Source organism: Rattus norvegicus, chromosome 5 (genome assembly GCF_036323735.1).
Source record: "Rattus norvegicus strain BN/NHsdMcwi chromosome 5, GRCr8, whole genome shotgun sequence".
Taxonomy (NCBI): Eukaryota; Metazoa; Chordata; class Mammalia; order Rodentia; family Muridae; genus Rattus; species Rattus norvegicus.
In genome coordinates this window covers 30,401,467-30,427,342 of record NC_086023.1, presented here as the reverse complement: position 1 = coordinate 30,427,342, position 25,876 = coordinate 30,401,467, and the positions used below count along the sequence as shown (strand labels likewise).

At 37.3% G+C, this 25,876-nt stretch overlaps 2 protein-coding genes across 15 annotated transcripts in view; one reads left to right on the top strand and one right to left on the bottom strand.

Moving 5' to 3' along the window:
- The window catches only part of Cibar1 (CBY1 interacting BAR domain containing 1), an 18,446-nt gene extending 2,428 nt beyond the window's left edge, over nucleotides 1–16,018 (top strand). For 2 of the 8 annotated variants that reach the window (XM_063261262.1, XM_063261263.1), the window contains 6 exons: nucleotides 402–470; nucleotides 1,045–1,140; nucleotides 4,495–4,599; nucleotides 12,646–12,759; nucleotides 14,450–14,569; nucleotides 15,748–16,018. In XM_063261262.1, coding sequence (XP_063117332.1) covers nucleotides 402–470; nucleotides 1,045–1,140; nucleotides 4,495–4,599; nucleotides 12,646–12,759; nucleotides 14,450–14,569; nucleotides 15,748–15,831 — 588 coding nt within the window. In that variant the 3' untranslated portion in view covers nucleotides 15,832–16,018. Of the gene's footprint in view, nucleotides 1–401; nucleotides 473–1,044; nucleotides 1,147–1,667; nucleotides 1,794–2,363; nucleotides 2,443–3,507; nucleotides 3,860–4,494; nucleotides 4,600–12,645; nucleotides 12,760–14,449; nucleotides 14,570–15,747 lie in introns of those variants that run through there. The other 6 variants (XM_063261265.1, XM_002729463.7, XR_010051710.1 and 3 more) reach the window with 5 other exon arrangements.
- Nucleotides 1–25,876, bottom strand: part of Rbm12b (RNA binding motif protein 12B) — a 112,673-nt gene that overhangs the window by 80,086 nt on the left and 6,711 nt on the right. For 3 of the 7 annotated variants that reach the window (XM_039110940.2, XM_063287576.1, XM_039110943.2), the window contains 2 exons: nucleotides 23,253–23,302; nucleotides 1–22,738 (listed from right to left, as the gene is read on the bottom strand). The exon at nucleotides 1–22,738 is cut by the window's left edge and continues 2,471 nt beyond it. In XM_039110940.2, coding sequence (XP_038966868.1) covers nucleotides 20,179–22,710 — 2,532 coding nt within the window. In that variant the 5' untranslated portion in view covers nucleotides 22,711–22,738; nucleotides 23,253–23,302 and the 3' untranslated portion in view covers nucleotides 1–20,178. The other 4 variants (XM_039110939.2, XM_063287578.1, XM_063287577.1 and 1 more) reach the window with 3 other exon arrangements.

The window sequence follows — 25,876 nt, the reverse complement described above, 5'->3', positions numbered from 1 at the left end:
CTGTAGAGTTTGGCAGATGGGCAACACTAAGCCCACTGATCTTGTTCTCTGGGATTTGATATATCATCCCGAAGCTGTTTGCTTTTGAGGGTTTGTTCCTCTAAATGTTCCTCGCTGTATGTTTCACCTTTGATTTTTCTGGACAGTTGAGCTATCTGAATTAGGAGTCAGTATCCGTGATGTCTGTAATATCTGACAGTATACGTTTGAACACATAAAAATGGTAACCGTACTGAAACTATGGATGCCTTAAACCTCTGAAAGCTGTAACTTAAAATTTCGAGACTTATTAGCCTGTGCATTATTTATTTCAGATTAAACAACGTAGATCTTTATTTCAGGATTTAAATTTTGATATTTCTATGTTTCTTTTCAGTTATATTTTATATAATTTTCAATAGGTTGAAAGACTTGAAGCCAAAGTAGTTGAACCTTTGAAAGCTTATGGGACCATTGTAAAGATGAAACGAGTAAGTCAGTCCATTTTTTTATCTACTTGGTATTATGACAAGGTATGAGGTTTTGTCTTTTTCATAACAAATAGAAAATAACATACAATTATTCTTTTTATATACTTTGAGAAAGATTTTCTTGGATCTTTAAAAATAATAAAGCATTTTTACCAAGCTTCCTAAGTACACTAATAGTCTATCTTGGCAATAAAAATAATGTATTTTAAACATTTAAAATATGAATATGTTTATATATTTTTTGTTTTAAAGAATGGTGACTTGTATTTCTGACAAACTGCTTTTGAAATCAACTTGGAGTAAAATTTACACAAAATAAAATTATTTTTCAGTGCTTGGTTTTTATAATGTTCATGTAAGCATCACCACAACCAATATTATAGCCATGTATTTGTATGGCTCATTTTCCATTCATATTGTGTCTTGAGAAAATATCAATAAAACACATAGGCTCTCATGTACACACACACCGCTCTACAGTACTCATAACTCCTATGCTCACAGTACCAAAGTCAAGCAAATATTCTTCCATTCTTACTGTAGAATGTTTTACTGAGAAAATGCTTATTTACAGGATGATCTCAAAGCAACATTAACAGCAAGGAATCGAGAAGCCAAACAGTTATCTCAGTTAGAAAGGACACGCCAGCGAAACCCATCGGATCGACATGTAATTGTATCCTTTGGATTTTGGTCTTTTTAGAAAAAGGTTTTGTGGGGTATGCAGTACAAAAGTAAATGTATATGGAAATTATACATCTCTAGTTCTAAGTGGAGAATTTTCATGTCAGTGGCAAAAAGAATCCCATTTAGAAATCCTCACAATAGAAACTAGGCAGCTGTAAAGTAGTCCCCTCTCCTAACCCAGTACTGTTTGTTTTTCATGATTGACTACCCTCCAGTGCACTCAGAAATGTTGATGTTTTCAGGGTAAATTAAAAAGTAAATGCTAATGACTCAGCGCCCTGCCTGCAGCACTTTTAAGGGAGGGGGAAATTTTCCCACAATGTCCTTCATCAAAAAACATTTACATGAAATCATAGTGATAACTTTATTCAAACCTTCAGGAGATTTCAGTATAATTAAGCTCATAGCAAGACACATGGTATCTAAATAGGAATGTCTGTTATAAAAATAAAAAGGAGCTTCTAGAAAACAATTACATCCTGAACTAAAATATGTTTCGTTGATGACCAGCAAACATATGCAGTGCTGGTAGAAAGCACTAACAGCTCCCTGCCATCATTCCCCATTCTAACTTACCTGAGTCGCCTCCTGCTCAAGGTTAGTTCTGCCCAGGCCAGGCCAGCCCGACACCAATAAGGAGTGGCTCTTTTGGGGCACTGGATGTTGAAGAACACCTTCATTCCTGAAGGGAGTCCCCTGGGCAGTGATTTAGGACTGCACCATTTACCTGGCCTGTCTTTCTTTAGACCAAAGGTATATACACCCAACCTTTTAAAAAAGAAAAAGGTATTTAAGTTGGGCTGGTGCAGAAAATGTATTGGACATTTATCGGAGCTTAGGATTTCAAACCACAGTCTTTTTTAAGCAAGCTGAACAAACTAGAGAATGCTAAAAGTTCATGCCTGACAATTAGAGATCTCTGTCATCTAGAGATTTATCAGTGTTTAAGAACTAAGTCAGCAATCAAAATTTGTTTTGTTCTTGGGGTGAAGAATATGAAAGCTGGTAAAATATAACATCTGGGGGTTGAGGATTTAGCTCAGTGGTAGAGCGCTTGCCTAGCAAGTACAAGGCCCTGGGTTCAGTCCCCAGCTCCGAAATAAAGAAAAAAGAAAAAAATATATAACATCTGTAATCCTGCATAGTTGTTGATTGAATCATAAGTTTCATATTGATCTTTAACATAGAAATGAATATACTGCTAAGTCAAACTTTTCTGACTTACAATGCTTTGTTAACACTGCTGTAGAGGAAGGAGCAGTCCTTACGGCATACCTCAAACAAGGTGGGAAAAACACGTTACTGTTATAGGTGAATTGTTCTGCTCACTAGTTAAGACCGACTTAAATAACCTGAAACTAGAGCATAAACCGCATTATACATGTAAATGTATTAAATATAAACATAAAAATAGTCAGGAGCATCAGAGTATTTTTACCAGATGTGAAGATAGACCCTTACAACTCGAATGTTTACTCAGTAGTATGCTAAAGTTCAGGGTATAAATGAGTCGGAGTATAATGAAGATAATCCTGGGATCTGCTGTCCACCCCAAGGTGCCAGATGACTTCTGAATGGCTGTAATGCTGTTTGAGAGCATCCATGCGGCTTCCCCGTTACCATCTTTGAAAGTCTTGGCTAACTGGATATACTGCTGCTTGTTCAGAGAACTGTCTTAACAGTTCTTACTCAAGATTGATTTGTTGTAGAATTTTGAGCAGTTTTGAGTAAATATAATAACAATCAGACATGCATATTTTCTTTGCTAAAGACTGGCTCTGGGAGTCCTCTGCTCAGAAAAAGGATTTCAGACCTTAGAAAAGGATAGAATTTGTCAGGTTCAAGACCCCAGCTATTCAGATTCCTATGCTTTTCTAGGCTAACCAGTCCCTAAAGAGACTTGCAATTCTTAAACTAAAATATAAGGAAATGAGGACAAAAACAGGATACAAAATAAAAGTCACAAGAACTGTATATCATATATTGTAGTCATTAGGAGTCAGTCCAAGTATTCTCAGGAAAAAAATCAGAAATCAAGTAACTGACAGCCATTTTCAGAACAAAACTTCAAAGGGACTCTACATTTGAATTTTCTGTTTTAAAAAAAAAAAGCCCAGAAATGTATTTAAATAGTTTTTAATACTAGTTAGGATTAAGTCTTTTTTAAAACTATGTTTTATATGGTAGATATAAGCAAATACAGATACAAGTTACATACTTTAAAGTGCTTAGTATCCTAAAGTTATGTACTTACACTAATTGTAAGAACAATTTTATAAGGGTATATGACTTGACTTTACAGTGTTCAGTTCCCTTTGAAATGTATTTTTTCCTTTATGAAAATTCTCAGTCGCAGGTGGGCAATAAATTGGTGTGTCAAGAAATGGATCCTGAGAGTAAACCCGTTTACTTGTTTCAACTTACAGATTCTTTTAAGAGGAAGCAATAGCTAAATCACAGAGTATTATATCTCAAAACTTTGATGACAAGTTCATATTAAATGATATGACTATAGAGCAAATATAATTTTAATATAAAAAACAAAACTTTATTAGGAGTAATCTAATGAAACTGAGGTATGTTTTTTTTTTAATTGTTGGTACTGCTTAAGACAACTTTTAATGTCTGGTAGCAACTATTGTTCTAAAGGAAATGATGCTTAAAGAGAAATAACATGATTAAATTGGAATTTTCTGTACTTACCAGTACCGTTCCTGCTGTATGTGCCTAAATTCTTAATATAGACTAGAGTATTAGAAAACAGCTTTTTAAAAAGAAAGTCTTATAATCTATAAGTGAATAGTTATATATAGATAGTGGCTGTGATAATTGATTTTACAACACAGATCTAGATAGTATGGAATGCATGTATAAAGCAAAACATTAAAACTTGCCATTTAATATATTAGTGAGATATATATATATATATCTGTATTAGATATATATAATACAGATAATCTGTATTAGATTAATACACTGAGAACAGTAACCAGTTACAAGTCTTGTCTTTGAGGGAAAGAACAGTGAGACAAACAGCACAGAGGGAGGTAGAAGGAAGTGGAGAAAACAGAAAGTAGTTTTACAGTATAGCCATGAGTAACAGGGAAGTAGGTTTTGAAGAAAGGACTGTTGTTTGAGATTAAATACCTCTCAACAAACGTAAAGCTCTGTGTTGTGCATACTATAAATATAGTGCTTTCGTTGTATGTGGTAAAAGGTAAATTTGAACAGTTTACACTTTTAGGCCAGAAAGCCAACAGTAAAATAGTAACTTTCACCAAAAGATTCATCTACTGGATTCTGAAGAAGGTTTTTGTTGGGGCATTCATGTTTTTAGGCAGAAACTGAATTACAGAGAGCCACAATTGATGCTACCCGCACCACTCGTCATCTGGAGGAAACTATTGACAATTTTGAAAAGCAGAAAATAAAGGACATAAAGGTAATTAACTTCATACAGAATGTTGTCTAACCTTACTTAAAGTGAAGGAAAAAATAACATACTGATTGTTAACCTAGAGTTCTTAAACTAAAAAGAATTATAGACCAAAATTTATCAAATCTAATTATGAATACAACTGTAGGTTAAGGGGGGGGGTGTGGTCTGCTCTGTCACAGAACTCGGGCCACTTGGAAGGCAGGGAAGTTTGACCATACTTAACCCCATGCCGCCAGGCTGAGAAGCCATGGGACACCGCCATGGGTGCCGGGAAGCAGCAGTGCAGTCTGAGTCACCGGATAGCCGGAGGTGGCACAGGGTCCCCGGCCTACCAGGAGGCCAGGGCTGTCTGGTTCTCAGACTCTTGGGCATCCAGGCGCCGCTGGAATGCTGTCCCAGTGCAGGGCTGGATCTAGCCCTGAGTCAAAGGAGAAGAAGGGGAGATTTCTGGCTGGCCCCGCTGTGGGGAGCCCTTGGCTTGACTGCAGTAGACTTGAGCTTGGTGGCAGGTGCTGCTGGGAGTGCAGGGAGGCCTTCTGCCAGAGATTAGGCTGCTCTGTAGGTGAAGGGCTTCTCTACAGATCCTCATGGCAGATCCCAATTAAAAGAGCCAGTCCATGATTTTAAGACCTTTATCATCATGAAGAAAGTGGATGAGTAAAATCATACTCCCCTTCTCAGAGTGGGTCTGAGATTAAATACCTTTTGCAGGGAGGAGTGTCTGGGAAGGGAAATTCATTGACTAAGCCTCCAGGCCTTTAGGTACCTCATTATAATGGAGATCTGTCTTGACCTGTGGTCAGGTCCTCTACCTGTGAAGGGGCTTGGGGTATTGCCTTTATGTAACTGATACTCACAAATCTATGGAGGACTGTGGGCTTGTGACTGGCCTGGTTTCCTAGAAGTCAGGGGAAACGCCTATGGTCCCTCAAAGTCACTGGAGTTCCAAACCTCCTCAACCAGGAACCAGGGTCTTTCAACTGTCCCACATATAATGGTGCGTTAAAGGGGCTATATTAATTAATTTACTTTATATTCCAAGTGCAGTTTCCCCTTCCTCCTTTCCTCCCAGTCCACCCCACTCCCCACTCCATTTATTTCTCCTCCCTTTCTCCTCAAAAAATGGAAGACCTCCCATGGGTATCAACCAGCCTTGACATATCAAGTTGCATCAAGACTAAGCAATAGTTCTCCTCTTGAGGCTAGACTAGGCAGCCCAATAGGGGCAAAGGGTCCCAAAAGCAGACAGTAGAGAGGCCCCCTATTCCCACATGGAGGAGTCCTACATGATGACCAAGCTGCACAACTGTACATATGTGCAGAGGGCCTAGGTCATGCATGCTCTCTGGTTGACAGTTGAATCTCTGTGGACCCCTATGGGCCCAGGTTAGTTGATTCTATAGGTTTTCTTGAGGTGTCCTTGATCCCTCAGGCTTCTACAATCCTTCCTCCCTGGCTTCTGCAGGTTTTCCCAAGCTCCATGTAATATTTGGTCTCTGCATCTGTTTCCATCAGTTGCTGGGTGAAGCCTGTCTGATGATGGTTATGCTAGGCTCCAGTTGGCAAGTATCATTAACAGTTCTGGGGTGAACTCCCTCTCATGGTGTAGGTCTCAAGCCAGACCAGTAATTGGTTGGCCTTTCCCTCAATTTCTGCCCCACCTTTACCCCTGTACTTCTTATAGGCGGGACAAATTGTAGATCCAAAGTTTTGTGACTGGGTTGTCCTCTATTGCAAATCTTGTCTGGTAACAGGAAATGGCTACTTCAGGCTCCATGTCCCCCATTGCTTGGAGTCTTGGCTAGAGTCACCCCATGGCTTCCATGGCTTCCTGGTAGTTTCCACTGCCCTAGGTTTCTAGTTTGTCCCAAAGATTCCACCCCAGTAATTTCGATTGGTTTTCCCAGCACTCTTTCTCTGCATCTTTCCGCAGATCCCTCCTGTTCTCAGCCCCGCCCCCATGAAGTCTGCTCCCCTGCCCACCTGATGCCAATTCTTTTTCTCCTTCTGAGGGAGAGTCATACACCTCCTCCTCCTTGAGCCCTCCTTGCTACTTAACTTCTTTGGTCTGTGGGTTGCAGCATGGTTATTTACCTAATGGCTCATATCCACTTATGTGAGGACATACCGTGGTTGTATTTCTGGGTCTGAATTTCCTCACTTAGCATTTTTTCTAGTCCCGTCCATTTGCCTGCAAAGTTCTTAAAGTCATTGTTTTTAATAGCTGAATACTCCACTGTGTAAATGTTACATTTTCTTTATTCACTAGTTGAGGGACATCTAGATTGTTTTCAGTTTCTAGCTATTACAAATAAAGCTGCTACGAACATGGTTGAGTATTATCTTTTTGGTATGGTAAGACATCCTTTGTTTATATGCTTGGATTGATATAGATCTAGTCCTAATTTTCTGAAAAGCTGCCATATTGACTTTCAAAGTGACTATTCAAGTTTAGACTGCCAACAGCAGTGAAGAATGTTCCCCTTACTCCACATCCTCACCAGCCTGAGCTGTCACTTGTGTTTTTGATCTTAGCCCTTCTGAGAGGTTTAAGATGGAGTCTTAGTGTTCTTTGATTTGCACTTCCCTGATGGCTAAGGGTGATGAACATTTCTTTAAGTTCTCAGCTATTTGAGATTCCTCTGTTGAGAACTGTCTTTCTATCTGTACCCTGTTTTTTAATTGGGTTATTTGGTTTGTTGATGTTTAGTTTCTTGGGTTTTTTATATATTTTGGTTATCAGCCTTCTATCAGATGTGGAGCTGGTAAAGATCTTCTCCCAATCTGTGGGCTGTTGTTTTGTCCTTTTGATAATACCGTTTGCCTTACAGAGTTTTTTCAATTCCAAGAAGTCCTATTTATACTTGATTTTAATGCCTGAGCTATTGTTCTGTTCAGGAAAATGTCTCCTGTACCAATATGTTCAAGGATATTTCCCACTTTCTTTTCAGTGCAACTGGTTTTATGTTGAGGTCTTTCATCCATTTGGACTTGAGCTTTGTGTAGGATGATAAATATGAATCTGTTCGCTGATTTGTCTTCTACATGCAGTCATCCAGTTAGACTAACAACATTTGTTTTAGATGCTTTTTCCACTGTAGAATTTTGTCTTCTTTATCAAAAATCAGTTGTCCATAGGTATATGGGTTTATTTCTGGGTCTTTGATTCAATTCCATTGATCAACCTGTTTTTGTGCCAGTACCATGGTTCTTATTGCTATTGCTCTGAAGTACAGCTTGAGATTAGGGACGGTGGTAGCTCCAGAAGTTTTACACAAGACTGTTTTAGATATCCTGTTTTTTGTTTGGTTGGGTTTTTCTTTTTTTCCATCTGAAATGGAGTATTGATCTTTCAAGGTCTATAAAGAGTTGTGTTGGAATTTTGGTGGGAATTGCATTCAATCTGTAGACTTATCTTGGTAAGATGGGTGTTTTTACTGTTTTAGTCCCATTAATTCATGGAATGAGAGATCTTTACATCTTCTGATATGTTCTTTCTTTCTTCAAAGACTTGAAGTTCTTGGCCTACCTATTGCTCACTTGAGGTAATTTCTTTCTCAGCCTATTTAACATTTGAATATAGCAGGGCTACTGGGCTTTGTTGTTGTTTAAATTTTTTTTTTAGTTAATTTTGTGTTCAGCAACTTTGCTAAAGGTTTTTATCAGCTCTAGGAGTTCCCTGGTAGAATTTTTAGGGTCACTAATGTTTACTATCATACCATCCACAAATAGCAACTTTGACATCTTCCTTTCTAAATTATGTTGTCTTGGTCTCTTTTAGTTGTCTTATTGCTCTGACTAAAACTTCAAGTACTATATTGAAGAGATAGGAGAAAATGAACAGCCTTGTCTTGTCCCTGATTTTCATAGAATTCTTTTAAGTTTTTCTTCATTTAATTTGATATTGGCTATTAGCTTGCTGTATATTACCTTTATTGTGTTTAGTTATGTCCCTTGACTCCCAGATGTCTCCAAGACTTCTAACATGAAGGGGTGTTGGATTTTGTCAAAGCCTTTTTCAGCATCTACTGACATGATCATGTAGGGTTTTTTTTCTTTCAGTTTGTTTATATAGTGGATACGTTTTTATGATGGATTTTCTTATGTTGAATCATCCCTGCATTTCTGGGATAAAGCCTGCTTTATTATGGTGCATGATCTTTTTGATATGTTCTTGAATTCAATTTGCAGGTATTTTATTACTTTTGCATCAACGTTCATGAGGAAATTAGACTGTAATTCTCTTTGTTGAGTCTTTGTGTGGTTTACGTATCAGGGTGACTGGCCTCATAAAATAAATTTGGCAATGTTCTTCCTGTTTCTATTGTGGAATAGTTCATAGAGTATTGGTATTAGCTCTTCTTTAGAAGTCTGGTAGAATTCTGAACTAAAACCATCTGGCCCTTGACTTTTTTTATTTTTTTTAAGATTTATTTTATGTATGTATGAGTACACTGTAGTTGTCTTCAAACACCAGAAGCATCAGATCACATTACAAACGGTGGTGAGCCACCATGTGATTGATGGGAATTGAACTCAGGACCTCTAAGAGTCCAGCCCAGCCCTAAGCTTTGGGGGGACAGGACTGTTAATGATTGCTTCTATTTCATTAGAGGTTATAGGTCTATTTAGATTGTTTATCTGACTATTATTTAATTTTGTAATTGGCATATGTCATGAAAATTGTCTCTTCCTTTTACATTTCCCAATTTTGTGGAGTACAGGTTTTTAAAGTAAAATATAAAGATTCTTGGTATATCCACAATGTTTGTTCTGTTAATTCAATCTCTGTTCATTCTGATTTTGTTAATTTGGATACTTTCTTTCAGCTCTTTTGTTTGGATAAGGGTTTGTCTATCTTGTTGATTTTCTCAAAGAACCAACTCTTTCGTTGATTCTTTGTATTGTCCTCTTTGTTTCTATTTTATTGATTTCAACTGTTTATTTCTGTCCTCTACTCCTTAGGTGTGTTTACTTCTTTTTGTTCTAGAGCTTCCAAGTATGCTGTTACATCCCCAGTATGAAATATCACTAATTTCTTTGTGAAGGCACTTTATGAAGGTTGTGAACTTTTTTCTCAGCAATGATTTCATTGTGTCCCATAAGTTTGGGTTATGTTGTACACTCATTTTTCACCAAATTCTAGAAACTTTTTTTTTGTTTCTTCCTTGACTCCATGGTCATTGAGTAGAGTTGATCAGTTCTCATGAGTTTGAATGCTGTCTTTTGTTTCTATTGTTGTTGAAGTCCAGTTTTAATCCTTGTAGATACCTGTCAGGTCCATTTGAGGCATAATGTCTGTTAGTTCCATTATTTCTCTGTTTAGTTACTTGTCTGCATGTCCTATCCATTGGTGAGACTGGGGATTGAACTCTCCCACTATTAGTGTGTAGGTTTCAATGTGCGATTTAACCTTTAGTTAAATTTCTTTTACAAATCTGGATGCCCTTGCATTTGGGCATAGAATTGAGACATCTTATTGGTGGATTTTTCCTTTGATGAATATCACTTCTTTTAATTTTGGTTAAAAGACTGTTTTGTTAGATATTACAATGGTTATACATACAGGCTTGTTTGGTCCCTTGCTTCAACAATTTTTTTCCAACATTTACTCTAAAGTACCAGGGCTGGTGGTCCTGGGTTCTTTTCAAAGGTAGGCTGAGCAAGTCATGATGAGTAAGCCAGTAAACAAGTTACAAGCCCTCTGCATCAGCTCTTGCCTTCAGGTTCCTACCTTGAGTTCCTCCTGCCCTGACTTCTTTCAATGATGGACTAAGATGTAAAACTGGAAGCCAAATGAACCCTTTCCTCCCCATCTTGCTTTTGGTCATGGTGTTTTACCGTAGGAATATTACTGCTAATAGGACTGTAACATTAATTCGTATCCACAATAATGAACTGGTTTGGTTCCAAATATTCACAGTTGCCTTTATTGTGACAAACCTGCAGATTTTACTTTCTCATAAGGTCTTTGATAACAATGTATGTTATAGTTGAAAAAATCCTAAATATTGCTTAATAATTATATGCTATTAAAAATTAAGTTTTGCTTTCACTGCAAATTTTCCTCTAACAGCTATTTTTTTTTTTTTTTTGTGATTTTGCTATGGTACCAACTTATTAGCTAACCCTTCCTTTGACCTGTAAATGTTTTTCCAGTGAAAAACAATCTATGACTTTTGGGTTCACTTTTTGTGTCCCACCTACATGTGAGCTACCTCCTCAGTGTTATAAATTTCCTGCTCAATACTGAGTACAAAAGTGGGGCAAAGAAAGTGCAGAAATACGAGCTTTACTGTGTACTTCCAGGGACTTTCTGGAACACATGGAGCTACACAGCGTATCCAGGTTCCTTTGTCTGCATTACTAGTCCCACAAAAAAATTTGTTTTTTTACAAGGAGAAAGGAGTAAGAGAAAACTTCCCCTATGAAATAGCAGATATAATTCAAAAGTCCATAACTCACTGTTTAAATACGTACAACCATTACCAGTTTGGGAACATCTTCATCACCTAGCCTCTGTATACTTTACCTTTAGCTCTCTGCCTGATTACTAGACCTAAGAAACCATTACCCTTATCTCTGTGGGTAGAGCCATTCTGGACATTTCACCATGCACAGGACAGTTTTTGTGTTTTATTTCACTTAGCATGTCTATAGGCCTATCCATGTTGTAATATGCATCACTCTGTTTTTGGCCAAATACATTTGATTATAAAAGATTGTTTATGTGTTACTGAGTCCATGGCTACTTAACTATTCCCATTTGGCTATAACTTTATACATTCATAAACACATTCTTGTGTGGAAATATATTTTTGCACTTCATATCTTTATATGAAATACACATTGAATATATATTAAATATGTATGAATATAAAATGAAAAAATTAAAGAGTTAAATGACTGGATGCAACAGTAAACGTTGGAGGGATTGCCATACTGTTTGAGGATGCTTTACCATTTTACATCCTTCCTAGCATTGTATGATGGTTCCACATTCCTGACTCCTCAGTACATTCTTCTTACTAGACTGATCGGCTTGTAGCCATTCTGATGTGTATAAAGTAGTATCTCATTGTAGTTTTGATTTGCAATCCTGAATAATGTTTACTGACTGTCCGTATATATTCTTTGGAGAAATGCCCATTCAGGCCTTTGTCCATATTCCAATTGGGTGGTCTTTACTATTGGGTTGTAAGTGTTGCTTTTATCATGTTCTGGATACAAGTTCCTCACTAAATAATAGATGTCCTTGCTTTGTCACACTGTCAGTTGTCTGTGTTTTCTGATCCTATTGTGAACACACATTTTCAATTTTAGGGATATCTATTCAGTTTCTTCTGTTGCTTGTGGTTCAGTGTCACAGCTTACTATCCATTGCTAAATAAATGGTGGGTTCTCTGAGCTTTCCTATAATTGTTTTGTGATTTTTCACTCTGAAAAGTGTGGGAAGCACTTACTTTTCCATTCATTCTCTTTGTAGAGCCTGTAAATAGCTTTGGCAGGCAATGCTTCACGTTTCTAGTCTTATTAATCTGACTGTGTCCTTGTATAGTAGCACAATGGCATCATTGCCTGGTGGACTTTTTTACCCTATCTTAGGGCTACTCATCTTGATAGTCAGGTACATACTAGAACACAGAGGCCCCATGACCTACATCACCACATAACAAATACTGTTGGTCAGTTTCATGGCTCTTCTATGACGTCAATCTTTAATCAGTTTCAAATTTTTAACACAATTACAAATAGGCATGTAATTAGTCATGTACAATTTAGTTCTTTATTTTCATACAAATAACTTTAAAAAAGGAGAAGTGACTAGTGGGTATAGCAACACTTTGCACAATTTAAGTATGTTGCTGTAAAAAGCCATCACAATTTTTGATTCTCAGTTATCTTTGGTCCGGTCCAAAAACCAGGTCTTAGTAACACAAAATACTGAGACTATATAATAGAGAATATAAAACTCTATAGTTCTTAAATAAACTCTTAAATACATACAAACTCAAGACTTCCTAAAATTCCAACCTTCTTGTTTTTCAGAACATATTATCTGAGTTTATCACAATTGAAATGCTATTTCATGGCAAAGCTTTAGAGGTCCTCACTGCCGCCTACCAAAATATACAAAAAATTGATGAGGATGAAGACTTAGAGGTAAGTCTACATATAAACTCAGTTCTGTTAGTGTGCAAATGTTTTAGAGCTTCAGTTTATATGGTAATGACCTATATTATTATGTGTAACCTAAATACTTACCTTTTGTGAGTTTTCCACTTATACCTGGTTAAAGAATGACTGGGTACTCTCTCCAGCTACTCAGCCCAGTATTTCATCCTCACTCATATGCATGTGATTTTAAGAGTATTCAACTGAACTTGTACACAATTTTAAAATAGCAAATATTTATATAATCATTGCTTTGCACAAATCTATGCATCTTAACTATGCTAGTTGTTCCGTCAACTTTAATAAAAATACATATTTCCTCCCTTAAAACTGAAATATAGTCAAGAGACTTCCAGGGGTCTGACAGCTCTTTTAGCAGCACGAGTGAAAGTCATGTCTGTCACAACATGATTCTTAATGCTTTGTGCTCAAGGCTACTACACTTGAGGCTTGTACCATTTCCTGCAAGGAAAAACACTGCCTTTAGTAACAGGTTCAAGTGATCTGTGTACCTTTCCTGCAAAACTTTTTTATCAGGCTCCTTTCTCTATCATTCCTGACATGTGAACTGACATCTGTTTGGTCATTAAGATTTTCCACCTTGTTCCAGTGGCCATAGATAAGTTACACTGTGCTCTTTTCAGCTTATCACTGCTCTCCATAAGCTAGCTACTGAGTAGGTTGTAGAGAAGAGATAGCTGAAAAACTCAATGTTTCAGGGCTGTATGAGATGTGTGTGTGAAATTCTTTCACGTTTGAATCCAGTAGCACTGAACACATTACCCCCACCATCATTATAAAATGGAAACCAGGCTGTTACATCCTAGATGTCTGAGCAGTCACTGCAGCACCGGTTATGCCAAGTAGCATTCAAAACTCGGGGATTTTAAGTAAAACAGTCTGTTTGCCAAGGCAAATTGCGACCCACCAGCAGTTCTCAACCCATGGTTGTGAACCTTTGCAGTCGGGGATCACATAAGGAAATATCAGGAAAACAAATATCCATTGCAATTCAAAACGAAGCAAGATTAGCTATGAAGAAGCAAAGAAAGAATTTTACAATTGGGGGCCACCATACACGAGGAACTTCTTTAAAAGGTTACAAACATTAGGAAGATTAAGAGCCACTGTTCTAGAAGGATCCTGTAGAAACCAAATCTTTGTAAATTTGTAGTTTTGTGTAGGAAAAACACGCATTGGAAGAGAATAGAATGACAACTGCTTTAAGAAGTGGAAGAGTTCGCAGGGAGGTGTTTAAATGCACACCTGATGACCTGACTCTCCTGTTAGGAATACAGGGGAAGTATAAGAGATACGAAGGCTTGAGAAACACTGACAACACTGGGAGCACTGTAGTCCAGACTCTAACACTGTTGATATCCCCTTAGGGGGAGGGTGGCTCCAGTCTGCACTGTGCACAGTGGCACTGCTGCAGCGAAGTCAGTGAAAGATGAGGAGGCAAAGCAAACAGAACCAAGGACAAATGCACAGCACACGAGTTTGCAGTTGCCTCTCAGACGATTTCATGGTTGCTCCACACCACTTATCAATCTGCAAGATTCTTCTACAAATTTTTACCCTTTTCTAATTTAACTAGACTTGTAATTAAGAATGTGAAGTTGGTTATCTAGATGTTCATTTACCCTCCAATTTAAAATATTGTTTTATATTGCAATAGGTTTTCCGAAATTCTCTGTATCTATCAGATTATCCATCTCGTTTAGATATTGTAAGAGCAAATTCAAAGTCACCTCTTCAGAGACCACTGTCAACTAAGTGCACATCTGGAACTGGACAGGTAAGCTTAAAAAAGTGAAAAGGCATTTGAGTTGTTGACTCTATGGTTCAGTGCTAAAAGTGTTTCTCCTCTTAGGTGACCTCATACAATGTATTATCTCTGGCCATTGTTTTTTCTCTGAAAATTGAAGGTATCTATAATTGCTCTCTATGTACTCTCTGAGGCAGAACAATGAAGAAGCAGATGGGAAAGACAGAACAGTACTCACGTAGATTTGATGGATGTAATATAAACAAATTCTAGGGTCAAACTACAAACTTAATTTTTTTAAAAAATTATACGTAAAAGTGGCATTTTCCTAAGCATAATTCATGGACTCAGAATATAGGTCTTTAGATCAACAGCCAAACCCCTAAAACGACTGCAATGGACCAAAATCTGCTTTGCCTCAGAATTTTAAAACTTAATAAACAAAATAATCTCAAAATACAATTTTAAGTAAAATTTGGATAGGTAAAAATTCCTGTCATTAGATCCTCTGCACTGTTTTGCATTCCTCTTTCCCCAAATTACATTTCTATTACTTTACCCTCACACACAGTCCGCAAAGTTACATGTTTATATTCCATACAAGGTTCTATCTAAAACGGTAAGAAGCTTGTATACCATGATATTTGTAATATTATCTCTACTGACTTGAGATCAAGTTCCTGGTGGGTTGGGTAGAGTTGAGATTGTGTGTATACTGTAACGATATTGAGCAACATGTCTGTGACCCACATCCACAGCCTGACCACCTCTGCTCTGCACACAGTGCCCAGTGTACCCTGGGTGCTGTAAGTCCCCTCAGAGAAGTTATAAGATATAAAAGGGAACGTAAGACGGATACCTGCGGAGTATCTTTTCAATTCATAACATCATTCTATTGTCAATATTGCTGTCTGTCTATCAGACTTACCTGGTTCTACCATCCACTTTGATGATTATCATGCACATACTGCTATGTTGTTTAATTTTAACTTACCATAACTTACCATTTAATTTACAATACACAGTAATGGTATTTTACGTTACTGAACCATACTACTAGAATCAGATATAGAAATAGAGACTTCAACCTTAAAATCACAAGGAACTTCAACATTTTCTGAAACTTCTATATTTCTCTAATAAAAACACATGTAAGGATGCCAAATGTTTAAAAATATTTTTATTTTATCATTTGTTGTTTTTAACAGGTAGCCACCTGTCGAACAAAAAAGGATCAACATGTAGAAGATGAGGATGATGAAGAATTAGATGTTACAGAAGATGAAAACTAATTTATAAAAGAATTCACATTTCTGTTTTCATGTCATATGACTTGAAATGTAGGATCACTTTATACTGACTTGCAAGGTTAAAGTATAAAATAAAATGCTACTATGAAACTGGGGGTAATTAAAGAAAATTATGCTAATAAGAAAAAATGATTTTTTTCTGAAATACATACAGCCTTTGAACATAGTATCTATGGTAGTATATAATTTTTCTGTGTATGTTCTGTTAATAATTGTTTATTTCAAAGCATTTCAGATTTAACACTATGTGTGTGACACACAAACACACACACACATACCTTTTAAAGGTGCAAAAACATAAGTGAATGACAAAATACTCAATAAGTCCTTAATTTTTTCTAGGAAAAAGTTCCAGTTTTTGATTACCAGAAAAGGTTAGTTAATAATCATATGCCCTAATGCCTTAAGTAAAAATATTGCTTCTTTTACTTTTTAGTGTTTTCAACTAAAATTTAGCACAATAAAGGTATGAGGTACTGATAACAAGTTTTATAAATGTACATATAAATGATTACATTCTAATTTAAAAGACCACATTCAGTCTTTCTTGTTTTAAAACAAAAGTGATCTCACTGTACAGCTCAGTCTACCTGTGTAAGGCAAGTAATGTGTTAGAAATGTTCCCTCATCGTAGAATGCCATAAAGAATCAAACACACTCTACTGTCTTATCGACCCACCACTGCCGACATATATATACTCTATTGCTAAAGCTACAAAACTTTGTTATATCTGACCATTTTCTTTTGGTAAAGACTCATGCTTTTATGAATCCCAAAGCAATTATCAAAACAGAAAAGTTTGTTTTTGACAAAGTATTGTTTCTGAGAATACATTTAAAGTTCTTTCTAAGATCAAATGCTCTGAATGCTATGAAGCGCTAGGTAGGTATTAAGGAGTGAGGGTCTCACTGAAAGTTTATACATTCTTTTTTTTTTGTTTTTTGTTTTTTGTTTTTTTAAGTTTAGACATTCTTGGTCAGTATTCATTATTCAAATTAGATGTTAGGGGAAAACAGCTATGGTATTTCTGATGCTGCAAAACAAATAGAAACTTCTCTCCAGCATAAACTGACTCATCTATCAAGTTAATGTCCAATGCAGCAAACAATTCTGGGCAGTCGCTGCTATTCAGAGAATGTTCTAAGAACAAATGTGGTGATACAAGTCTGTTCTCCCACTACTTGGAAGCCAGAAGCAGGAGGATCACTTGTTATCCTTGGCTTCAGTGAGTTTAGGACCAACACTGTCTACAGGAGACTGTCAAAACACAAAGATGATGAACATCAAGATTCCTATGTAAACATGTTTATAAAAATAAAAGGTATATATCACAGTTTGAGGGCAGTGAGGCAAAAATAAAGTCATTGTATGACTATTTACACAACCAGTTACACTGTAACTGCATTAAAGAATGTGAGAACTGGACTGGTGGTTAGGACTAGTCTAAAGTGCATGGTGGGGCTCTGGGATTCATTCCCAGCCCCCCCCCTCTTCAGCACAAAACAGGAAAAACTCAACATGTTAAAAAGCCTACATCTCTAATAAAAATGTAAATTTAACTAATGTAAATTAATGTAAAATTTTTACATCTCTAATAAAAATTAAGATCATCAGATTGATAGTTATGAACATCAGCTAATGCAGAATATAAAAATAAAAATGACAAGGTCACTGCTTAATAGGGAATAAGGATCAAAAAGTCACTGCTTTTTAACACTATTCTCAGCTGCTTGACGGATGAACATTTCTAGGACGGTTTTGTATTTCATACAGGACTAAGTTTATTTTCTAGATATTTTTACTATTTTCTATGTACATTCTCAACAGAAAAAACATATAACATGAATGCAAACTGACATTGGGTGTTGTAAAGAGAATACACTCCCAGCATTGCTGCTGTGGTAGACAGAAAACTGGCCATGAAATTCCTGAGGCTGGGCAATGAAAACATGAAGCTTCAGGACTATTCTCCCATGTGTCTGAAACAACTGTGTACAGTTAGTTCCCTAGAGTTGACAAACATGGAGACAAATAGGATGAGTTGATTTACTAAGTTCCACGGTATAAATATTACCTACTATCACGGCCAACCGAAGTTAAATCAACATGTTACTCAAGGCAGTATTAGAAAGAAATGTGCTTTAATATTTGCCAGTCTACTATTTAGGAAAGACGTTTTCTACAATAAACTTGTATAATGAAGCTTACAAAATAATAAGCCTGAAGCTGAGGGACATGGCTCAGTCAGGAACGTGTTTGCTGCACTGCCACAAGAACCTGAAGCTTCCAGGCTGCAAATACAGGAGGATCCTGGAGATTTAGGCCAGACCCTCCAGCAAATTGGTGAACTCCATTTTCAGTGAGAGACCTTGCCTCAAAAAAGTGAAAAGTATTTGAGCAAGACACCACCTTCAAGTTCTAGCCTCTGTATAACCACACCAATACATGTACAGTAAGCCTGATAACTGAGAAAACAGAACAGACACAGTACTTATTTCAAATCAAGGCACGGGACTGGAGAGATGGTTCAGCAGTTGGGGAGCACAAACTGCTATTGCAGGGAGGGGTTCACTTCCCAGCTTCCCCAAGGTGGCTCACAACTGCCTGTAGTTCCAGTTTCGGGGAATCTGATGAGCTTGACTTAGGTCCAAAGACACATAATGCACATACATGCATGCAAATCACTCACACACATAGAGTATTAAGTGCACAAAAATCCAGACAGAGCTTCTATTTACCAGGTCCTCTGTCCACCACTAACACCCCGCCCAGTCTGAGAAGCGATTACATACTCGATATTCTTTCACTTTAAGCTTTATCTTAGGGTCTCACTGTGTTTCCCTTAAGCACTCCAAATGCTTCATTCTACCTGTAAAAGCCTACGAGTTTGAAGACTATGCCTTTTTTTTCCAACAAAATTTACTGATTTAGTCTAAGTAGGACATTTACTAGTAAAAACAGAAGCTTCACAGATTTCTTTACCTTACTGAAAGACTACTGAAAGTATTCTACACTTCTGCAATAGCTAAATGATATACCATATAAAAATAAATTCTCAGTGTGGAAAATGTCTAGGTGAAGGAAGTGTGTGAAACTGTTTCATATAAACTATAAAAATCATAAAATGAAAATGAATTTTGTTTTGGAAAACAATATAATGTATCCCAAAGGAAATTATAAACTCTTAAGTCACTTTCTCCTCAATTTAATGTTTTAAGTACTATAGTTTTTAATCATTCTTCAAGTGCAACATTAAAAGCAAACAGAATACTACTTATTTCTAAAAATATTTGTATCATGTTCTGAAAATATTTTTATCATGTTACTAAACTTTAAACTATCATTTACGAAAGGGACACAGTAAAAAATATTTATGGACAGGGTATAATCAGGGACCTGGTGGTGTTGAAATTGGTTAACTTAGTCTGACTTCAGGCACTTTAACTTCTCCTAAATTCATTTCTCATTTATGAAATAGAGATATAACAACATTAAGATCATATGTATAAATTGCTTATTTCCTAATATAAGCATCCACTGTCAACTATTTCCATTATTATGGACAAAGATGATCTAATTGAGTATAAGCAAAAAAAGTATCAAAAAGTCAAAATTCACTGAGAAGTCTGCATTTAGTTAATCTATGCGTAACTACAAAGTTTCAAAGCTAAGATGAACACAATGAACCACCAGTAAGTTCTTCCTAGAAAAATCGTTTGTCATATTCTTCCCAGCCTCAGATTATTTTACTGTCTTTGTGTTAGTCTAGGCTAACCACATTTTACCAAGCAGTAATTCTTTGTTCTTATTCTTACACAAATAGAAGTTGATAAGTATTTCAATTGCAATTTTATCTTTATTAAACTTTTGAAACTTGTGAACACAAATATTGAAGAACTTAAGTAAATTTCTTTCACAGTAAGTTCATTTTCTGAACTATTTAGAGTTTATAAGAGACATTAGCATGATATCTTGACAAGCAGTTTTACAGGCAATTAGAAAAAGTACCAAACCCGATTAATCACTCAGCCTTTATTTCCTTATATAGTCTGAGTAAAAGATAGTAAAAACAAAGTCAAAGATTAATTTATTCATAGCATTAATGAGAACAGAAAATTTGTTCTATTCTACCTGCGAAAAACAGTATATGTAATTTTAAATTAGGGGGTAAATGCATGTCCACTTGAAATAAAAAGGAACCCGGATTTGCATAACACCTTTTTTTTTCTAATCACACTTTAAAAACATTTTTTAGATAATTAAATTACAAAAGTATACATTCACTGAACCAATACAGTAGAAGAAAACTGTTTACTTAAAAAGACCCTCTAAAGCAAACTGAGCTTAACCTTGCGGGGACCAACTGGTCTACCACTTAGATCTTTAACAGCAGCTAGAGCTTCATTATAATTTGTCATAGCAACAATAGCTTCTCCTATAGGTAATCCTTGCTCATTGTACTGTAATGAAACAGAACCAGGTATGACTTTATAACCATGAAAAAAGTCTAGAATTTCATTAGAATTAGCTTTGAATGGAAGATTTGAGATTTTTACAGGAATTATTCCACCTGACCTACAACTTAAATTTAAATCAGATGTAACTTTTGCCTCTGAAAAACTCCCTATGTTATACTTTCCAAAATCAAATTTGCCACCTTCTAGGTGACCAAAGTTCACAAAAGGATGGTGACCTCTGAAATCAGATGAGGTCCAAAAATCCTCTCCAGGAAGTCTAAACTTATCAGAACGTCTAAGATCCCCCTCAGGAACTTCCCTGTGGTCTTCCAGACACACCTGCCTAAAGTCCTCATCAGTGGGACATCTCAAATCTTCTTGGGAGGTCCTGAAGTCCTCATCAGCAGGGTACCTAAAATCTTCATCTGCCACATGCCTGGAATCTTCCTCTCGGGAATACCTGAAATGTTCATGGGGTGGCTGTCTAATGTGCTCCTGATATGAACGCCTGAAGTGCTCCTGAGATGGCCGTCGGAAGTCTTCTTCCCAAGGGCATCTGAAATCCTTCTCTGGTAGCTGCCTACAATCTTTTTCACGAGACTGCCTAAAATCATCTTCCAGTGGCCATTTCCAATCCTCAAGGGGCCGTCTCCAGTCTTCCTCCCTAGAGCGCCTGCTATGTTCCTCCCTGGGGTGTCCAAAGTCTTCAGGAGAGTGCCTGAAGTCCTCAGGAGAGTGCCTGTCAGACTGCTGGAAATACCCTCGGGGATGCTTGAAATGACCCATTTTCCTGAAGTCTTTTGGCTGATAACGAATGCTTTCAGACTGGCCAAAGGACTGGCCTGTTGCCAGTGGATCTTTTAAGTCAAACAGACAGGAACAGTCATCTCCATCATGTGACCGGGAGCAGGCTTGTGTCTTCTCATTTGACATCCAGGAAAAATTTACACCAAACTCCTGCATTTGTTCCTCAGATATAAGTCTTAACAACACCTCTGTCCCCAAGAATCTCTGCCGGTTCAAACGTTCAGCTTTCATGGCCTGCTCTTCCGATTTAAATCTCACCAGTGCTTCTCCCAAACCAATTCCCTTGTCATCAGAAAGCAAATAAATGTCATCCTCAACAAGAGAAAAGTCTGCAAAGAACTTCTGCACTTCACCTTTTGTAACATCAAATGGTAAATTTCTTATATATATGCACAGCTTCTGACCAGAGCCAGGGAAGCCTTCTTCAGAGTACTTTTGTGAAACACGTCCTGGCCTCTCTTCCTCCAAAGACTCTGGTCTCTTCTTTTCATAGCATTCAATGATTTTCACCATTTCCTTTCTAGAAATTGGATCGATAAGAACTGGACGATATTGTAAAACAGTCTTATGCAAACCCAGGGCAGTGTTATAGTCTTTTTGATTCTTGAACATCACAAAGGCATACCGCGTTCTTCGATCATCTTTATATAAAAACTTAATCTGGTCGTTACTCAGGTCAGTATCTCTAAAGAGATACCTTAGATCTCTTTTGTTAGTATGTAAGGACAGATTTCTTAAGTGAACATAAAATCCAAGAGGAGAGCGAGAACGTGTTCTGGGAGACTTTGAACGAGACCGTTTCCAAAAGTACCTGTCATTTAACCTCCTTGAAGGAGAATGTTCTTCAGATCTCTTATGCAGGGTGTCACCGCCCTTGCTTGCAGTACCACCAAATTCAATCCACTGTTGTTCTGAACCCTGCATGACTTCTATAAATCTGGAACCCATGAAACTTCTATGGCATTTAAGACCTCCTGAAGCATCAACACATGAAGCAAATTTTACTATAGCATCGCCATTATTTCGCCCATCATGGTGTTTTAAGAGAATTACTCCATCTACACACAAACCAGAGAAAAAGACACGGACATCATCTTCATTTACTAAGTAAGGCAAACCTCGAAGGAACAAGTAAGGATTCTCAGCCTTCAGTGGCCTGGTCTTTCTTGGCCTCAAGTCAAGTCCTGTACCATTTATATGAAACCCAGCATCTGGATTAACTGCAGAGCCATATCCAGAATAACGTTCCTCTTCCTTCAGAGCATCGATAAAATGATACATGTTGCCAACCCCTGAGGCCTCAGGTCCTGGTCGCCCTCTTCCTACACGAGCACTTCTTTTCATGTCTATGGTCTTCTGCATTTCTACCTTGCTACTCAGAAAAAGCTCTACAGACGAATCCTTGATAAACCCTCCTGAGCGACTTATGGCACGTCTTGCGTCTTCATCCGTGGCAAAAATTATAAAAGCCTCCCCAGCTTTCCCTCCAATCACATGCACTCCTCCATCAGGAATAGTCAATCCCTTGAAGAAGTGACGGATGTCCACAGGACCCGCAATAAAAGGAAGCCCCTGTAAACGGATGACTACAGCCATGCTGAGCTCAAGCCACAGCAATAATCACCTGCAGACAAAAAGGTACACATAATAGCAAGGCTTATTTTTGCAGCACCTTAGCACAAACTAGCTTAATAATTACCTGATTCTTCAGCATTAGTAAATGGAAAAGGAAACAGTAGTCCACAGAGAAACCTGCCATCTCCTCTAATTGCTAAAACAAATGCATCTTCTCCTATATAAACACACAAATAAACCAACTGCCTTAAACATTTCACACCGCCTATCCTATTCATTAGGAACATCAAAAATGTCAAATCTTCCTTTGTAAGTCTGCCAAATGCTGCTGCACAACAAAGCCAAACCACTTTCAGACTCTTTAGATCACTGCCTCCTACTCATCTGTCTTTCACTAACCACAGTAGAGTTTACATAGTCAGAAAAGCCAAGTATGGTCAGAATTTCTGCTCCTGCTATTCAGCTGGCCACCGTGCAAACAAAAGAACGACGAGTTCAACAGTCCAATAATCTATCAGATTTTGTCACACTTCTGTGCAAAGCCTTACACTCTGGTGGCTTACCTTTTCCTTTTATTTCTTGGAGACCTGCTTACTCTGTAAAAGCAACTTAACTGTGGAAAGAAAGTGAAATATAATTAATCTTTAAACTCGGCAATCTATCTATCTCAATGCTGGATATCCATTTCAGAATTACCTATTAAAGTGAAACCATATAAGGCATCACAATTACAACCATTACAAATGGCCCTTTTTGTCCATAGGGAAATTAAGTAACCTTTGGGAAAAGGAAGCATAACGCCAGAACAGACAACTGGGAGGTATAAGAAATAAAAACTTTGTGCTGAAACTTATATTACTTGGTTGGAATCAGGTTGAAAAAATATATAGTATTAGACATTTTGAGTGTAGTGGCCTTTACATGTGTGACTATATCAAAGTCCATTGAATTCTATCATTAAATAAAGTCCAAGTTTATGACATGCTGATATACTCAAGTTTTACATGTACTTAAAATCTGTTTGATAAGTAAAGCATCAGTTTGAAGACAGTATTTTTAAAGGGCTTACGTCACTTCACCTAATGGTGATCCAAGCATGTAGTTCATACTTAAAGCCAACTCACATGTCAACTCACATGCCATTCTGCACCCTTCCAAAGCATAAAACTCAAACCAAGCAACAATTCAAAACAATACAGCGAATGAAAATACTGAAGCTCGAAAACTCTCAGTTACTATGCAATGAATCCAAACCAGTGCATACCATTTGGATACAATTTTAAGTTCTACATATCACAAAGACAGGAATATTGTCATTATGATATAATTAAGGAAAATACTCTACCATCCCTAAAGTAAAACTTAAAAGAAAAATCAATGCCACTCATTTTGTCTGCTTACAACAGTCGGTAGACTATTAAAATTAATCACAAGCTTTCACAAGCACCCACACTGTATCAACCTTGAATTTAACTATTCCAACAGACACTTTTAAAAACCACTATCCCGCACACTCATTTAAGAAAACTTGCTTGTAGCACTTTCACAGTCAACCAAATAGTATTTACCAAATAATTTTTAAACGTGCCAAATTAATCATTATAATTAATATTAAAGTGCAAATAAAATTTTGGGTTCCCTTCAAGTTGAGTAGAACTACCTCCAAGTTTGGAAGGTTGTCTTTTAAAACCAGGTGGGCAGGGTCTACAGATTAAATGGTCAAAAAAAGTTAATCACTAAAAATAATGGTACTGGCTTATGCTCTAAGATCAAGAATCGACAAATGGGATCTCATAAAACTGCAAAGCTTCTGTAAGGCAAATGACACTGTGGTTAGGACAAAATGGCAACCAACAGATTGGGAAAAGATCTTTACCAATCCTACAACAGATAGAGGCCTTATTTCCAAAATATACAAAGAACTCAAGAAGTTAGACCGCAGGGAGACAAATAACCCTATTAAAAAAAAAGGGGTTCACCCCAGTGAACTAGATTGTTGGGGGGAGGGCGGCAATGGGGGGAGGAAGGGGAGGGAAACATCGATAAGAAAGGGGAGGGGGGAGGGGGATGTTTGCCTGGAAACCGGGAAAGGGAATAACACTCGAAATGTATATAAGAAATACTCAAGTTAATAAAAATAAAAAAAATAAAATAAAAAATAAATAAATAAATTTAAAAAAACGGGGGGGGGGTTTCAGAGCTAAACAAAGAATTCACAGCTGAGGAATGCTGAATGGCTAAGAAACACCTAAAGAAATGTTCAACATCTTTAATCATAAGGGAAATGCAAATCAAAACAACCCTGAGATTTCACCTCACACCAGTGAGAATGGCTAAGATCAAAAACTCAGGTGACAGCAGATGCTGGCAAGGATGCGGAGAAAGAGGAACACTCCTCCATTATTGGTAGGATTGCAGACTGGTACAACCATTCTGGAAATCAGTCTGGAGGTTCCTCAGAAAATTGGACATTGAACTGCCTGAGGATCCAGCTATACCTCTCTTGGGCATATACCCAAAAGATGCCCCAACATATCAAAAAGACACGTGCTCCACTATGTTCACTGCAGCCTTATTTATAATAGCCAGAAGCTGGAAAGAACCCAGATGCCCTTCAACAGAGGAATGGATACAGAAAATGTGGTACATCTACACAATGGAATATTACTCAGCTATCAAAAACAATGACTTTATGAAATTCGTAGGCAAATGGTCAGAACTGGAAAATATCATCCTGAGTGAGCTAACCCAATCACAGAAAAACACACATGGTATGCACTCATTGATAAGGGGCTATTAGCCCAAATGCTTGAATTACCCTAGATGCCTAGAACAAATGAAACTCAAGACAGATGATCAAAATGTGAATGCTTCACTCCTTCTTTAAAAGGGGAACAAGAATACCCTTGGCAGGGAATAGAGAGGCAAAGATTAAAACAGAGGCAGAAGGAACACCCATTCAGAGCCTGCCCCACATGTGGCCCATACATATACAGCCACCCAATTAGACAAGATGGATGAAGCAAAGAAGTGCAGGCCTATAGGAGCCGGATGTAGATCTGTCCTGAGAGACACACCCAGAATACAGCAAATACAGAGGCGAATGCCAGCAGCAAACCACTGAACTGAGAATAGGACCCCCGTTGAAGGAATCAGAGAAAGAACTGGAAGAGCTTGAAGGGGCTCG